This window comes from Sphaeramia orbicularis, chromosome 1 (genome assembly GCF_902148855.1).
Source record: "Sphaeramia orbicularis chromosome 1, fSphaOr1.1, whole genome shotgun sequence".
Classification (NCBI taxonomy): domain Eukaryota; kingdom Metazoa; phylum Chordata; class Actinopteri; order Kurtiformes; family Apogonidae; genus Sphaeramia; species Sphaeramia orbicularis.
Window position 1 is genome coordinate 51481310 of NC_043957.1, and position 17882 is coordinate 51499191.

At 38.8% G+C, this 17882-nt stretch overlaps 1 protein-coding gene across 9 annotated transcripts in view; it reads right to left on the bottom strand.

Annotated features, from left to right (window-relative positions):
- The window catches only part of lrba (LPS-responsive vesicle trafficking, beach and anchor containing), a 300517-nt gene extending 283155 nt beyond the window's left edge, over positions 1 to 17362 (bottom strand). For all 9 annotated transcript variants that reach the window (XM_030140902.1, XM_030140903.1, XM_030140920.1 and 6 more), the window contains exon 1: positions 16437 to 17362. In XM_030140902.1, coding sequence (XP_029996762.1) covers positions 16437 to 16622 — 186 coding nt within the window. In that variant the 5' untranslated portion in view covers positions 16623 to 17362. The remainder of the gene's footprint in view (positions 1 to 16436) is intronic.
- Positions 17363 to 17882: the final 520 nt, after the last annotated feature.

Sequence of the window (17882 nt, forward strand, 5' to 3'; positions counted from 1 at the left end):
GTGGCTGCTATTGTCAACAAAAGGAAAAGGCTTGTCAGGAAATGGCCCTCATTAGAGTCTAAGCTTCAGGGCAATCTTTGAGTTTTTCGAGACAATTTTAACCAACTGAAGTCATTTGCTTCGAAATGAAATGTTCTAAATTTAAACAATATCATAATGTCATTTATTAACTGTATGGCTCTCTATGGTACTTCAGAAAATATGTATGTGGTCTATGCATTATTAATGAAAAGCATATTCGAGAACATAATATTCATTGAAAGACGGATACCGACATAAGGTATAGGAAGAGTTTTTTTGAGCACAAAGAATTTCATTGTCTAACAAAGTAAGAGCAGCAGTAAATTGGAAGGCAGCAGGTTAAAAATAGCAACTGGATCACAGAGGTGGAGAAGGAAAGGCGTGGAGAGCGATAAACACAGATTCAAAGATGATACTAGCCCCATGCAAATAGGGTTACAAGGGTCCCCGGTAAGGTTTTTATTATTAAGAAGGCCTGTCCACAAGTGATAATCCCTCTATTTTCACAAAATGTTGATTGGAATTCCTAACTCACTGGATAAATACCTTTTCATTACTAATTCAGTATCACATGCCATATTGCCACCATTTCATTGCCCGCTGTTGATACAAAGTATTATCACCCTGGAAAACTGACAGAACAAGTTGTGTTAGAACAACACAAAGTGCACAATACAGGACCCTGATTCTCCAAACATTTCTTTTAGAGCACCACAAGTGAACAAATCATCACTTGGTGCCTTATTTGGCCACAAGCTCCAGATTAACTCAAGCATATTATTGATTTTCATAGAAACACGAGCCAAAACCCAAGCTGAGAATCAACATTATAAGCTTATGAAGACTAATATGCTGATCCAAGCACTGTGTACTTTGTGGATCAGTAATAATGACTACATGAGATCACATTCAGTGAGATAATATTGACAAGCCAAAGATATCTAATGTGATTAACTTCAAATCAAAAGGCAAGGCTTCCTGCATTGTTTTGCATCACATATGGACCACTGAGTCTGAAACAGCTGTTAACATTGTGAAAAATGCATATATTTTTTATATAATAACTGACAGGGAAAAGAAGCAAATGTCTCAGATTTAGTTAGTGACTATTAAGACCATCCTTTACTAAATAAACTGATCATGAAATAAAATGTAACAACAGGGGCTATTGGCTTAGCACCTCTGTCAAACGACAAATAAGGAGTAATATTACGGAAACTGTCCACAGCTTTAAACTCCAGCCAGTATTTTTGGTCTGACTGAAAAATTCAAGTTAAGAGAGGGTGTGTTTAAAGACAAAATAGCACTGGGTGCAAAGGCCAGTACACAGCTCATGAATCATTGCTTCCACCAATAAGGTTATGTTTTCATTTCCATTTGACTGGATCACACAGAAACGGTGACTCAACTTTCCATTAAACTTAGCTATTAAATGTTGACAGTTATCCAGTTCCTAATAACAAGAATTTATTAAATGATAAGAAACACATACATTAATGTTAATTTTGCAATTGGACAATGTTATGCTTCACATTATCATTAATGTAACCACCAAAATTCACCATCAGTTAACTTCTAATGATATTTCTGGATTGTACTTCTTTGCTCTCAGAATGCTCTTCTGGTTACAAGTATGGTCTGGTGCATTGTTTTGCTAAAAATAACATATAGATTATCTAGTTCATGTTGGTTTTAAATCTCTAGAAGCCAGATTTCACTAAATAAATGATGAAATCAAAACAAGAATACTCATTTGTAAATACACCAGCACATAGAATACTCATGCAATCTGTATGAGCACCATTTAAGATGCACATATGTAAGGGAAGAAGACACTAAGTTCTAGCTCTATTTTCCAGTGTCTGAGCACAGTTGATTATGCCATTGAATTTTGAACCTAATTCACTGAAACATTTGTGATTCAAGATGCCAAACTGATATACCCCAAAGGAGGTACAAGAAAGAGCACACTTGACTACTGAACTATTTACTTTTGCAGTTTTATATCCAGGTGTTTCATGTCTGATTATGTAAATTTATGATGGAATGACCCGACATGTTAACAATCACTGCTGACTTAGTGCATCTACATCCAGAAGTTACAAAAAAAAAAAAAACCTGCAGAATGTATATTCAACATGGCATGGTAACAGCACAAAAAACATATACTGTATATTTAAACTGCAATATTGGTTCATCTGTCTTTCTCTCCATTCCTTCATATTTTTCACTGTGAATACATAAATGAAAAAAAGAATCAATAGCATTTCATAGATTTTTGATCGTCTTTACTACTCATAGTGACTGTTTACAAACCTCTCAAAAAAGAGATGATTCTGCTATTGAGATAACATTCATATACCAAAATGAACTCTAATTGTACAACTATGTGTGGCCAAAGAGAGGATGTGTCTTAAAGAAAACATCGGCCATATTAAATGTTGCTAATACGTTATGTTCTACCAAAAATATTTCTGTTATCAACAATTTTATTTACATATTTTTCAAATGTTGTCAGGGCTGTTATTGACTTTTCATTCCATTTCAGTAATGGAGAAAACTGACAGGAAAAGACATTTTTTTAATTCTTTTTCAGTGGTTTTTCCTGACAAAATGTCTGGGTGGTACAGCCTCAGACTAAGCAGTACAGTGTGTCCTAGCAACTTCATCCATTGATTGGGGCTGCAAACACTCCCCCACCTTCCACAAATTTTTTATCATCTCATGCAGTGCCTGGTACTTCAGGAACCCAAGGAAAATGTTTCAAAAGGATCCCATCATAGGATTCCACATATTAAGAATAAGTTTGCTTCCCCTTGTTTCTGCAAACTTAGTTTATGTTGAATTGTATGTGTAGATAGTGGTGAAAGAAATAAAAGTTCATGTGGAGCAAATACTATGTAATATGTAAATTAATATATATGGGAATAGTGTGAACATTGTAAAATGAAGAAGTAAAACAAGAAGAAAGGAAAGTTTTGGTTTCAGTGGCTAACATTTCAGTAATATCTTGGTAATCAGGAAGTGCAGCTTCCTGCTGTGGTTTTGTGAACCTCTGGGATCTTATAGTATGTGTGTAATAGTACTGGAGGAAAGGCACAAAAAGTTTTACTTGTGAGGAAGACAATTTTGAATAACGTTTTTAAAAACTAAACTTCTGCAGTGCAAACCATGTCACATAAACAATAAGGAGACACTCACAGCTGTAACTGACCATGTCAAACACAGAGAAAGACAGCTATAAGACTGTTACCCCGAATGTAAAAACCTAGAATGTCTAACAAAAAACATCTCCAACAGAATCTGAACATGTTGAACAGTAAAGACACACAATTACATGTTGCACAGCAGTTGTTGATGAGCTGCCTCTCGTATGTGTAGCCGGTGCTTCCAACAGTTTCCATGCCAGACCTTGGCAGCAGATGAGCTGCTGATGCAGAGTGTGTGAAAACAGGTCAAGGGGAGAGGAAACATCTAGGGGTCAGCAGTCGGCAGGTTGGGCAAAGGGCCAGTTATTTCAGCGCAGTTCACCCAACAGAGATTTGTTGGTGTAGTGGAGAGGCAATGTGTGTGCTGTATGTATTTGAAAATTACTTGCATTTGGATTCTTCTTACAAAAGACGATCATTTCTACCATTGTTCTCCACTCTCTTGACAAATAGTACTTTGACAGAAGTGAACTGGACTAGTGATGAATCAAGAGTCATGATTTCTTTATTTTCAAATAAATTATATATAGAAAGAAAAACTAAGATGCAATGGTCTGTGGTGAACTATGGACAATGGTGGTTGGAGAAAAAAGCTGTTTGCCAACTACTATCAAAACAAGAAGAGAACATTGTGTTACTACTAGGCAATGGTAGCATGTTGAACTGTGAGATTAGACAATACTGTACAAACAAGAGAAGCAAGCAAGACTTTAAACTACTAAAGCCAGCAAAAAGTTATACGTAGGGAAAAAAGAAAATGAGGTTCAATGAGAACACTTTCAAGTAAATGTAGCATGTATGATAGGACAGAGCTGTGAAAAGTTACTACTGGGTCTCACTTTTTCTTATGACTGTTAAATATTTTTCCAGGTAATATGTAATAATACTGAAATAACTTGCTATTAACACACATCTAAACCAACAATCAATAGTCCCTGCTCTGTCTTATTCATTATTGCACAGCCACACTCCCAATACGCAGCACCATTAAACTTGTACATTGTACATTAAACATGGAACTTGTACCTACAGATACACACACAGTCAGCGTCAGTTTATCTGCTAATATCTGCTGTATCTCCCATACAGGCAACTTCTACCACAAAAGCATTACCTGAATAATATGCATGTGCAAAATGAACTCAAGATTTTAAAAGTTTATACTAAAAAAGGTTTGTTTAGAAGAGTCATGCATCTATCCTGTGATTGACACACAGTAATAAACCACAGGCCACGCTGTACCTACGACATTTGCTTATAACCAGGGAGGAAAAAAACTCCTAAATGGTCACATTGTGTTTGTATTTGCCAGTTACAGAAAGGTTGTATTTTCCGAAGCAAAATACATCCGCATATCATCACCACAATTCCCTACACATGAAATCATAAAGCGGACCATAGACCACAGACAACAACTCTCCACTGTTAACATTGAAAAACCTGATACACAAATTGCGCATTTAATAACCAGACTGTTTTCTACTCACAGATATACAGTTTAAAACATAATAGTGAATGCACGTGAACCAGCTATATCAACCTCCTGTGGTGGACTATAGTCTCCATTCACTTAAATGACAGTGCTTTGCAGGAGGCTCACTGCTAATGGTGATGTGTGCAAAAAGGCTTTAAGAGCACATAAACTAAATACTGCCTTACCTAAGCATAAAGCACTAATGTCAGCATGCTAACATGCTCACAATGACAATTTAAACATGCTTATGTAGACAGATAATGGCCACAATGCTCACCGTCTAAGTTCAGGGTGTTAGCAGAATATCATGTTAAGAACGCAGATTGGTCAATCATCCAACAGATCTATTAAACTAGTTACAAGTTTCAATGATCTTATTAAACCTCATTTTCCTTAAGATACAGAGAGGCCAATGTAGCTTTAATGCAATGTTTCTTTTGTCATGAGGCTGCTTATCACGTTTTAACATAAAGACCTTTTGTCAGCATCCAGTAATGAAATTTGGCTTGCAGCAAGTAATATTAGCATATCATTACATCTCCCACCAAGAAGAGGGGATTGCAGGCCAAAAGGTTAATTTCCTCCCAGTTAGCCAAAAACTTCTGTGTTGTATTACAAAACATCAAATTAACCACCAGCCGGCACATTAAGACTGAAACCGGGTGTGTGCACTATATTAAGTTCTCTATATCCCAAAGAAAAAATATCTACAGTACACATTTTAAAGACCTGAAGTATGAGTTTAGGATGAACTTTTTAAAATGACATTGTCAAGAGATTTTGGCCACAAGTAGGATCATTACAGTACTGCTTTGTGCATCTCACTGTTCAGCTGTGGTTGTGAATCAACATTTACATAAACATTAATTTTCAGATAGTGTGAGCGTCTGCAAATCCAGAGGAAAATGTTGCCATGCAAAAATAAATACAAACTCAAGGTCCTACCGGCTCTTTGTGGAGCTAAAGTGAGGCAGTCTGTCACAAGGGCAAAATGTAGCAATGTATGCTGTCATTGACTGGATTCCAATATAAATCACGCCTATTCAAGTTATGTTTGAAGAAGGTAGAAGATCTCAGACAAACTGTCAAGGCTGTAGGAGTAATAGCTCCTATCAGGCCTGAAACAAAACATCGACTTTATGTGAGCCTGCAAGAGAAAAATGTACAAACCTAAAAAAGACTATACTGTGTAACATGTGAAGTATGTGACTGCACATTAACAGCAACAAAAGTCTATGCAATGATGTGTAAAATAACAAACACAAAAGACTGAAACTGAGAAGATTATATACTTGATAAGTGCATGGAAAGTGGAATTCCTCTTACATAAAGTGTGAGCAAATATAATGGTAGGTCCTCAGCTGTGACCAAGTAATTTATTTTTAAATATGTATCTAGAAATATCTACCTGTTTTTTTTCCGTGGGGGCCATGAGTCCAGTTTTTAAGTCTTCTTGTAAGTGGGACTCATGCCTATGTAATACACACTCTACCAGGTGAACCACCAGGGTCTCGAATCCATTCCTAATTGCTCCTGAGGCTGATACAAGGCCACACTTTATTTATCGGTCTTGGAGAGTTTCTGCAACAGTTCCTACTTTTCAGCTTTCCGTAACATATGTAGTAGAATGTCTCTTCAAGTGCCTTAAAGCTAGCAGTGTTTATAGAAGAAACAATACGCCAAGGGATGTAGGCCAAGACGTAACTATATGGCCCTGTTACCTAGAAAACAAGCAGCACTACTGCAGACTCCAGAGGAAGGATGTGTGACTAGTTTATCCCTAAATTAACACGAGTCTTTAAGCAGGCAAACCTGAAGCTGAATGGTTTGATGGAGAGGCACTGCTGCCAAAAAAGTATGGCCGTTTTCCTGCATTTGAAGCAAACATATGTGCTTGGCGGCACAAGTTTGTGACAAAAGCACAGTACCTCTCTGGACCAAATAACAGAGTTGCACATACCCTGTCTAATGAAACCCCGAACTGTCATGGAGCTGCATATCATTAGCAATGACTGAATAAAAAAAGTAACTATATTACAAGTACTTATAAGTTTTCCTGGTTCTTTTCTCCACCAATACAATGTATTATTAAAAAATATGAAAATAAAAAGTAAGAAGGAATAAACAGTACTCACTCTATAATGAAAGGGGGTGGGGGTGTTAATAGAGTACAAGTGCAACAAAATTCATTCATGCATTCATTTTCCAAGCCACTTATCTCAGCTACCATGGGTGAGGTACACCTTATGATGAACAGTCACCAGCTCATCATGGGACTGACACATACAAACAACCATTCACTCTCACATTCACACCTAGGAAATTTAGAGAAACCACTTTACCTATTAAAAGGTGCATGTTAACATTGTATGGAGCCAGAATACCCAGACTCCCACACATCATACAAACACCGGAAGGCCTTGTATGTCAGCGCTGGATTCAACCCCGGGACTTTCTTCTGTGAGGTGACAGAAAAACCCCAATAACAGAGAAGAATAAGAGGTTGCATTTTACCCTGAAGACTTAATCTGGTACTTTCACTCACCAGTTAGTTCAACTACTGTTGGTAAAGTATCTGTTAATGGTCAGTATCACCCTTTCTGTATCAAAAATAGTGCTCTTTTACACAGCATTTCTGTTACGGGAATATTTGACCTTCATTACGGAATGACGTCTGTGTAAATGAAATGGTGGATCATTTGGTCCCACTTCTGTCACGACTCGGAAACACCTCTGGAGGTAGTAACAGAGCCATGATAAAGGTGGAGTCATGATTCTGGAACGCTATGTAAAAGGAACACCTCTCATTGCACAAACAAGGTGTGACGTTTCAATGACATACTGCAGATTTGTAAAAGCGTGCACGCAGTGTACAGTAAACAAATTTATTAATACAACCAGAAAGATGTTGAACTGGGGAGACGCCGAGATCTATGAGCTGTTGTCACTTCGGGCAGAGGACTCTATCCATGCTAATATTTGTGGAACGGTGAAAGACGGGCCAACTATGGAGAGGTTAGCAACACCGCTATGCTCAAGGTTTTTCCAACACACAAGTTATACGTCACACTATAAGCTGCGCTCCATCACCGCCCCTTTGATTCTGGAACGTAGGTCTGCTGTGTAAAAGTCCAGCCTGTCTCACCTCTGTTGCTCCTTTGGTTTGGTTGTGTAAATCGGTCAATGGTGGCAAAAAGGTGGAAACACCATCTCCCCTTTTTTCCAGGATCTCTGCATAAAAGTGGCTATAGTGATGCTTTCCTTTTTTTGCCATTACATCCTCCTTCTGAGTGGTTTTCTCTTGTTCCTTGCTCTTTTCTAGGTTGTGGATGTGTTCATTTTTCACTTGACACTAGAAGTCAACCCAACCAATGTCATGAGAAAATTCTGAAACAAAACTTTATGTAGCCCTGGTAACGTTCATATTTCTGCAGAACCATAAACTACAACATTGTAGAGGTATCAAATTCTGATAAGCCTCCTCATGTAATCACCCTACGTAGCTTAAGAAATTGCACCCACTTGGTCGACACAGATCTCAAAAACAGCCATCTGCCTGTTTGTCAGCACCCTGCGGATGATGACGAATGATGGTGCACTATCTGATCTGTTTGGGGGCTAAAAAGGACACACTATGTTCTCCCAGATGTGGCCATTTAAAACCAGTTCCTGCAAACTGCTCTACAGCCACTCAAACCCCAAAATGCTCACACTGTTGATTTGACTGCAGCAGCTTTCCAAAATGGTGCAACAGCCACAGAGAGGACTTGTTTTGTTTAGGGAAATAAAAAAAGGTCACGGACACACCAAGCATAGAAGAAAATGCTGGAAATAAAACTAATCACGTGCTTAGGGCTGTAAACAGAGTTAGGTCATGCTTATTTAGACAACAGCCCTCGAGTGCCTCAGACTGCCGTCAGCCACACTGGGGAGGGAGGGAAAAGGTGTGATGGTGGAATTGGGCTGATTCAACAGATAAAGGAGAGAAGCAGATAGGGTTTCATTCATGTGTCAGATTAGAGGGCTCTTTGTTACTGCCCAAGAGGGTAAAGCATGCCTGGAGAGAGGACAAGGATGGCCCTCACTCCCATGGCACTGCAACACAATTGAGTGGACGGTTTGTGCATTTGCTGCATTCCTATCTACATCACATGCATGTCAGCAGGGCCAGAAATTAAAAGAGACGGCCTTACTTAACAGAGCCAGGGTCATAATACTAATGTTAACACTGTGATAATTCATTTAAGGCTGTGTTTTCACAATTACTACTCTTGTGATGCTCAATGACTTACTGTTACAACAAATCCCAAAACAAGTCACGTACATGAAACCAAAAAAGTCCTCCTAAATGACGAACAAGTCCCATGACACAGTTCAATACTTTGTCTGAAATCTTGTTTTACAAGATTTCCCCCAGCAACCGTCCTTTGCCTGCATCTGCCCACATGAGTAACAAAAACCAAAGCTACTACAACCAGTTTCAGTATTTTAACATTTGGTGCATTGCACATTGGAAACCACAGCTCCTTTGCATGATTATACCCTGCAGTACAGAGCAAGAGGCGCACCAAGCAGACTATTTAAAGAAACACAAGGAAGGTGCAGTTTAGAACAATTAATTTCACTTATGACAGCTTATCTCAAAGGAGGATTCTCTGTCAACATCAATACAGCGAATGATAAAATAGGCAATAGCAAACCATCAAATAGATAGACCATGTGTTCAGCCACAAAGTATAACGCCATAAAAGAATGCTTGACAAATAGAACAGATTTTGTTCGTAAAACAAACTGAAACACGGAATGCTTAGAATTCAGTGGAAGGCAGCTCCATCTTTCAAAGAAACTAAATACAGGCACAAAGCATGAAATATTTAAGGACCTGAAATATAAGAGGAGTTTTAAGCTATAGCAAGAGCCCAATATAGGTTTGATAAATGATAACTAAGCTGCTATTTCAGCATCATCTTCCAAAAATACACTTTGTCACTCGGAAAAAAAAATAATTTGTCCATCACATGTTCAGCTAAAATGATCTGAGACGTGAAAGTAAAGCTTGCTATAAACGTGCTGTAAGATCCAAATAATCTTCACATTGGTGCATCACATTTTTGCCAGTAATAAATATGAATGGCTTAATATCACTTTTTAATGTGTGGTATTAATCAGAGCAATATACCAACCAGAGCAAAGAAAGGAGAGAAAAATTAAAGGACGGGAGAACTTTTGGTGGCATTTTCAATAGTCAATTGTATCAAACATAAACACACAAAGTAGAAGAAAAACAAACGAAGACACTTCGCACAAAACATTAAGCCTAAATCAAATAACTGAAGGATACTTCCAGTTTAATATGAAAAGATGAACATGGATATTTTTAAATGTATTCAATTCCATCATAGTTTTAACTGTGGAATTGAAATTATATAAAACACATGCATCATGTGACTTCTGCTCCATTTTCCAGCGTATGCAAGTTTTTCAGGTTAGTTCCTCAAATCTCTCATATCTTGTGTTTCTTGGTCAGAATCAGATACCTATTCTGAATCATTATCATCATCATATACCTTGTAAGAAATGTAAGGGTATGACATTTCAGCCCAAAAAAAAGATACTGAGTTGTCTGTCTGTCTCACCCTCTATACTGTAGTATACAACAAAATAAAACAGGAATTGTCTCGATGTAATGAGTACATTTATAAGAAAAAGGATGAGTGACATGAAAATGGATACCGTCACGTACAGATATGTCTCTGTTTTCCAGCCAACCTTGTGACCTTGCCTTCAGGTAAAGCCAAAGCTACATTCCACACCACAGACTCACCCATCTCTTGTGTCACCTAACAGAGGACCCATGAACCTAGCGCTGGGCAGCGCTCTACCCAGAACTCGACATCAGTCAATGGGAAAGTATCTGCCTGTTCAGAGATGAGTGTTACTGCCAAGGACAGATTTCAGTGGGACCAAATGATACGGGACACCCAAGATTATGAGGCTGAAATGCATTTCAGCCTAAGTTTATTTAAGCCATTGTCTTATCACACTATACAGAGCATGCTGAAACAGATCTCAGTGGAACAAAGGATGGTACAGAGTATTGCTGAATAGCTTCTTTGTCTGATATGTGACCTTTTGAAACTGATCATTCATTCTCTTACATTATCATTCACTATGTACATGATCATACTAGGATCATAATTTTATTAGATATAGTGGAAAATGTCATGTCTACCATATTACCTGATTTAAGAACTTCTGATTAATTGTACATTAAATGTACAACTTTTTTATGAACTTCTGCTCGTGGCTTGTTGTCATCGTCACACTGTGGGGGTACACGGATACATCAGTCAGTACTGTTTCTTAGTCACAATCCAACAGAGAATTGACAAACCACTTTGCAGCTCCTTGCAGCTTTCAGCTTATTGTTTTGGTAGGCCAGAACAAAAAAAACAAAACAATGCTGCTTCCTGTAAAACTGTGGGCAGCTGCTTACATAGCAGCTAACACAAACTGACTGTATGCTAGATGCCTCAGAAGAGTACGCTAACAACTCACTGGTTAAGGAAGTAAAACATTTACCAGGCCCATGAGACCCACATATTTGTCTCAGGACTTGGCAGACGTACTGAAGACTAAAATTAAAGTGAACGTTGGACTTAACATGGAGAAGCAACCAGACACAGGACTAACCTGGAATTATTATGTAGTTCTGTTGTATTATTGGTCACATTAGTAGTTAGCTGTCAAAACATGTGTTTTATGTGCCAAAGGCTTACTCAAACTGCCACTATTGTTCTAAACCTGGTTAAGTTTGTCTGAACAAAAAAGGTATGGCTGACTTTTTCAACTTTGTCCCAGTAACCCTTTTTGTGGTGTAAAAGCAACACTATATAGTTTTGGGGATACGTGGGGGTTACCTCAACCAATATGGTTTTAGGTTTACAGGTCTACCAGATCAAGCAATGAGGTGATAGTGACTGAAAGCTGCATAAAGCTGTGAAGTAGGACACCGAGTCTCAGTAGGATTGAGAGTAGCCCTTTCACATTATTATATTATTATTAGCCATTATATTCAATGTAGAGTACTTTGCTACATGTACAAAGGTAGGTTTAATCCCATTTTAAGTGGCCTTTATAGTACTTTAGAAACTATTCCTTTTGTCCAAAAGCTTAATAATGCATTATCAAAAAGACAATAAAAGAATAAGAAGTAAAAGTTAAAAAGTAACTTTCCGTGCACCACAGTGATGACCATAAATTAACAGAAAAGGGTGAGCTAAGGTGATGCTGAACATATGCTTCTGCTTTTAATGATTTTGTAACAGTCATCCTGGACAGGTACTTCAACACTTCAATATCTAACAACACTAAATGTGAACTTTAAAGGGGTCATATTTTGCTAAACCCACTTTTATTAGTCTTTGGTTCATTTATTTGTGTATTTGGACCCTAACAGTTTCAAAAGTTTGAATTTGAACCCTCCAGGTGCTGCAAAGCGATCTTTATATTCATTTTGGCAAAAATCAAGTGGATTTCTACAACCTGTTTTAATTCCTGCTTAATTTGTTAAGTTTTATAACTAGTTACGTCATAACATTTGCACATATAAGGTCAAGACTTCCGACGAACATTTCTCAGAGTACGCCATAATTGTTTGTCAGTAGCAGCTGTTGTAGTCCATACTGAGAATATGTCCAAACTTCGAGCCGATGACCTAAAATGTTCAGTTGTTGGTTATATTAATGAACACAAGTGGCTGAACAGGACAGAGAAGTACGGACAACAACCTGGAGGAGGTGAGGTCATTTGCATTTAAAGGGCCAGCGCTCAAAATGACTGTTCTGGTGTCATTACTCAGAAATAGGGTAGAAGATGGACCTGTGGAATTGAATTAATGTAGAATTCAGACCCAAGCAAAGCATTTACAGTTCATGTCGACCACAGGGAAATGTTTTACAATGCATAATTTCATTTAAAAACGCAAAATATAACTCCTTTAAAAGATAACCTCCTTGATCCATAACTTTACCTGAAACATGAGACACCAGCTGATATTATGAAGTTATTAACAAGATACCTCACACTTTCCCTCTGATTTACCTGAGGATATACTTCAGTACTTAAAACAAACATGATTAACTTTAAAAGTGAAAATACCATATTAAACACTGCTACTTAGACCAAGGGCATGGGATACACTAATCTTATTTTTTAGTAATGTTTTTGAGTTTAGGCCAGAAAAAAAACTGCCATAATAACCTATTTTTTTAATACCGTGCGCTCTAGTGTTTATAACCCCAGCACCATTCATCAACTATAGTGTAGGACTAAAGAGTAGACTGTGGCCTAAACCGCATTATTACACAATTGCAAGGTGAGCAGATGGACATGGAGGCCAAGAGGGAAAGTGTGGGGTGGGTAGTAAGCCTAATGAAATGCATGATGCCATCTCTCAGAGCTCTAAAATGATGCTGAACAAGCTAAACAAGGAACATCCAGGGGCATAGGCTGAAATGGGCCTTGTTATGTCTGTCAAATCATACTGCATGATTCTCTCTGCTTATACTTGTGTGCAACTTTAACCACAGATTCCATGCTAAGCAATGCAATTAAACACGTTTTCCTCAGTGACCGATTAAACTGTAATGCAGATATGGTTGCAAAAGAAAACAATTACATCTTGCAAGTCAAACTACTCTAGTCAATACTTAGCTCTCTTATATAACTATGAGAAAGGTTTTTTACCACAGCTGAACATGATAAATATACTCTGACAAACTGTGTGGCTCCCATGGGCAACTCTGTAAGGGCCAGGCATTTCTTCCTTTTATCCAATTCATTATCACTTTGTTCTTTTCTACCCTGTCACTTTAGAATCTCACTGCTCTAAATAATATTAAACCTCGCATATTTAATTGTGTAAACTGCAGAACCGTGGCTACATTTGCTATTTTTTTCTTAATCTCTATTTTAGTGTTCGTCTAGCACTTACAGGGTTTCCTCTTTAGTTTTAATGCAGCTCGGGGCAATTAGTTCCAATTTTGTCTCATATGTTGCTCTTTGGGTCTAATGTATGTTTACAGTTGAGCTTATGAGCTTTTTAAGTGTTATTTAACAACCACTTATCAAGCATCTGGGCCACACTTAGTTTAGCTAAAGACAGAATTAAAGCTACATAATAATGTTTACACATACGTTTGCAGTGGTGGTAATGATCATACACCAACAGAACACGTAAGAAAGTGACTTGCACAGACTTTGGCTTGTTACTTCAAAGATGGAAGAGCTTTGAGTGCAGCAGGAGTTACATGTGTCCACTACAATGCATATTCCTGGAGTGTGGGGGTTGGCGTTGGGGCTAAGTTTGCGACTAGACACGGAGGATGAGGCTCCCTCTCCAAAGGACTCCATTGTGTTGCCACAGTGACAAAGCAGTTTTGCAGGTTCCACCTTCACATCTCATTCCTTCCTCCCTCCCTCCCCCTAAGTCTCTCCTCCTCTCCCTTCCACCAAACCAGTCAAACTGTAGCCAAGCGCGCTCTCCTTCACGTTGTGCTTCCTTGTTTCATTCATTCAGGTGCAACAAAGTCATGTCATCCAATAACTCAGGCAGTCAAAGGGCTATCAGTGCTGCCGAGAGAGCTGGATAACAACTTTGGGTGGTTACAGGTATAAACTGATAAGACACCACACTATTACACTGTGACTGACCTAAATATGTCAGAAAAAGTACTTTCACAAGGAACTTATCTGTCATGATGATTTTGGCATCATTATGCATTACTGAAAAATTATTAATGACATCTTTTATATAATTACACTTATTAAAGGATTAAAAGGGTATGCGTGCACAATGTATTTTAAAACATGTGATAGCATGACCATACAAAGGTACAATAAAATTATAATAATACACAACAGCAGGCAAATAAAGAGATGAACTGTGCCTGACATGATGCAAACCTTGGTAATGGTAACAACATTTTGGGCACTGAAAGTCACACGAGGAAGTGAGCTACTAAATAAACTGTCTACTACACAGGTGTCAAACATGCGGCCCGGGGGCCAAAACAGGCCCGCCAAAGATTCCAATCTGGCCTACAAGATGAATTTACAAAGTGCAAAATGCAAAAATACCCTGAACATATTAACAGTCAAGGGCATCAAACTCAAAAATAATAGCATAATAACCTAGAAATAATGACTCCAAATGTTCTTCTTGATTTCATGTGAGAAAAATAAGATGACATCATGCCTATAAATAATGGCAACACCAGTTTTTTCTCTTTGATTTATTGCGAAGAACATTAAATTCTGATATCCTTTAACAATAAAATGTCAATAACCTGAACAAATATGAACCTGGAATGTCTAAAGAAAAATAAGTGCAATTTCAACAATATTCTGCCTGTTTAGTGTCTTTGTAGATCTGATCCATAATGCACATGTAGAAATCACAAGTTGAGGTAGAATATTGATACAATTATACTTGTTTTTCTTCAGAAATTTCAGTTTTTTCCAGTTATTCACATCTTTTTTGTTTTGGATAGAAATAGTTTCATCATCTAATGTTATTTTTTGCACTAAAAAATTTGGAGTTGCCATTATTTATAGGCTATTCTGCTGTTATTTTAGTGGTTCGGCCCACTGGAGATCAAATTGGGCTGAATGTGGCCACTGAAAGAAAATGAGTTTGACACCCCTGGTCTACTATGTGTGACATGGTTTCACACACCTGTTCAACAGTAAGTCAGTCAAACACAGTGGCAGCACCAGGATTTTAAAAGTGGGGGGGCAATTGGAGGGCAAAGAAAATGTTGGGGGGGTGGACAAAAAATAAATAAATAAATAAAGCCTATCTGTTATACTTTATATAGAGGGCAATTTTAGGTAAAATCAGGTAATACTTAATGTATTCAAGGTATTTGTTAAAAACTACAGCATGAACAACTTAGACTTTCTGTTATGATTATTTAATAGGTACAGTCCACTTTCATATATTTCTCTAAACACATCAGAAGAACATACAGCAATGCCAATGTATGCAAGTTAATAAATGTTGAAAACAAAATAAAACTAATAGCCTAACCAACTAATCAAACAAAACGTATGTATACAATGGCCTCCACTACATGCAGTGGGGCTTTGGCCAGTGACCAGCTGGCCTTTGAGAGAACCCTCTATAGATGCATGCATGGGGGGGGGGGGGACTGTCTGCCTGGTTGTATTATAAGTGTATCAAAATGTGTTATGTACGCTTTCATTGACGGATTTTTCATATTTCTTCATTGCCTGAATTTTCCCAAAGATTTGCCCAAATCTGGGTGGGGGGGGCAGAGGTTGTGACTGGGGGGGCATTTACACACACCCCCGTGCCCCCCCCCCCCACACACACACACACACACACACACACTTGGTGCCGCCACTGGTCAAACAGCAATAATATTTGGTGTATTTTTCTGAAGTGTTGCATCTAACCAGATCTATAGTGTTTGCTCAAATGTTATATTTCTCTCTACTCATGTTTGCTGTGATATTATATTGTTATTGAATGTGTGCCAAGCTGCTGCTACACTGTAATTTCCCAGTTTGTGATAAATAAACTACATCTATCTGTCTATCTTTTAGTGAGGATGATGTCAGACTTTCCCCTATCAGTAAGTACTGACCCAACAGTGTGACAGTACTATCTAAGGCCTCCTCAGTCTGAGCCTTCATAATCTGCTTACCAGGTTGAACACAGTCTCCACAATGTCTCGGTTGGAAACTTCGCCAACTTCTACAAGGCCACCAAGCACGGCGAATTTCATCTTTATCCCCCTGATGGGCACTCCCGGGTTGAGTGCCATGGCGCCTGGTCGTCCGTCTTTGCCATCACCTGGCTGAGCAGCACCCGCCGTCTCTTCGCTAGCCATGGCTAAGGAAAAGACGAGACAGGTGGCGTTCACAGGTAAGGCACCTGTTCACCTCAAATGGTGTCAATGCAGCCGACGACGGCGGCGGAGGAGGAGGAGGAGGAGGAGAAAGCCAAATCTCCTCTTCAGCTGAGTGGTTGACAGGCACACAAACAAACCGTTTCCTTCCCCATCCACAACAGTTGAGCCAAAAGTGAGCAAAAATGCGCGAGGGAGAATGCGTTAGCCGTTGACACTGGGATAGACTGGAAATGTCAGCGCGAGACTCCACCGTCAACTATCACAGGTCCGTAACTTGATACGAGGCGGATGGATTAATGCTGTTTAAAGCCGAGAAAGAACTGTGCTCCGAGGTAACAAAGAGGAATACAGGTGACACGGAGCTCGTCCTTAACCTTTTCCTCCGTCCCCCGGTCAGATGACAAATGAGGATAGGGTGACTTTAGTATCTCGAGCACCACTGGAAGTTGCTATTGTCACTGAGTCCAGAGTCTTGACAGGTAAAGCGCTTCGGTAGGAGCACAAAAAACTCCCAAACTGGGCTGAGAGCAAGTCTACGAGCGGCTTAGTCCGTCAGTGAAAGTCGAAAAAGAACAAAAGGTGTGCTCCGTCCTCTTCGAGAAACTCCACACACTCGCTCAAATGTCAATGTTACCAGCTGCGCCGCATTCTCTTCCTGATTTACCCCGGTAGCTTCTGCTCGTCACCGCCATGACAGTGTAGCCCTTGAGTGACTGGAGCATGCGCAGTGGGGAGTTAAGTCTATTCCGCTCAATGGCAGGTGTGTCGCTCAGGTGGCTCTCCAGTAACATCACAGGAGGAGATCAACGGTGTGTTCCTCTGTAGGCAGGTATCTTTAGCCTCATCACTCTGACAGATATCAGTAGGGAAAGGTAACTAACATAATAAACATTCCCTAAGGTTTTACTAGGTAGATGTGCAGTGTACTACTCCAGTTCTTGGAGTAGTTTTTAGATTCTATAACAGCAAGAAAGCTCCACCACACAACCTTGCATATTAACCCTTTCATGTATAGTGGTCACTACAGTGGATAGTTATTCTACAGCTGTTCTCTTATATATTCATGGATTTTATTGTTTTAGTTCCATATCAGCCAACACAGTGGACTCCTATGCATCATCCCATACATTGCAATTCATAGCATTGCTGTACCTTTGCTGTTCTTGATAAATCTGATCCGCACTAACATGTTTGAGTGTAAATCAATTGCTTGTTATTGTTATTAGACTGTATTTTTGT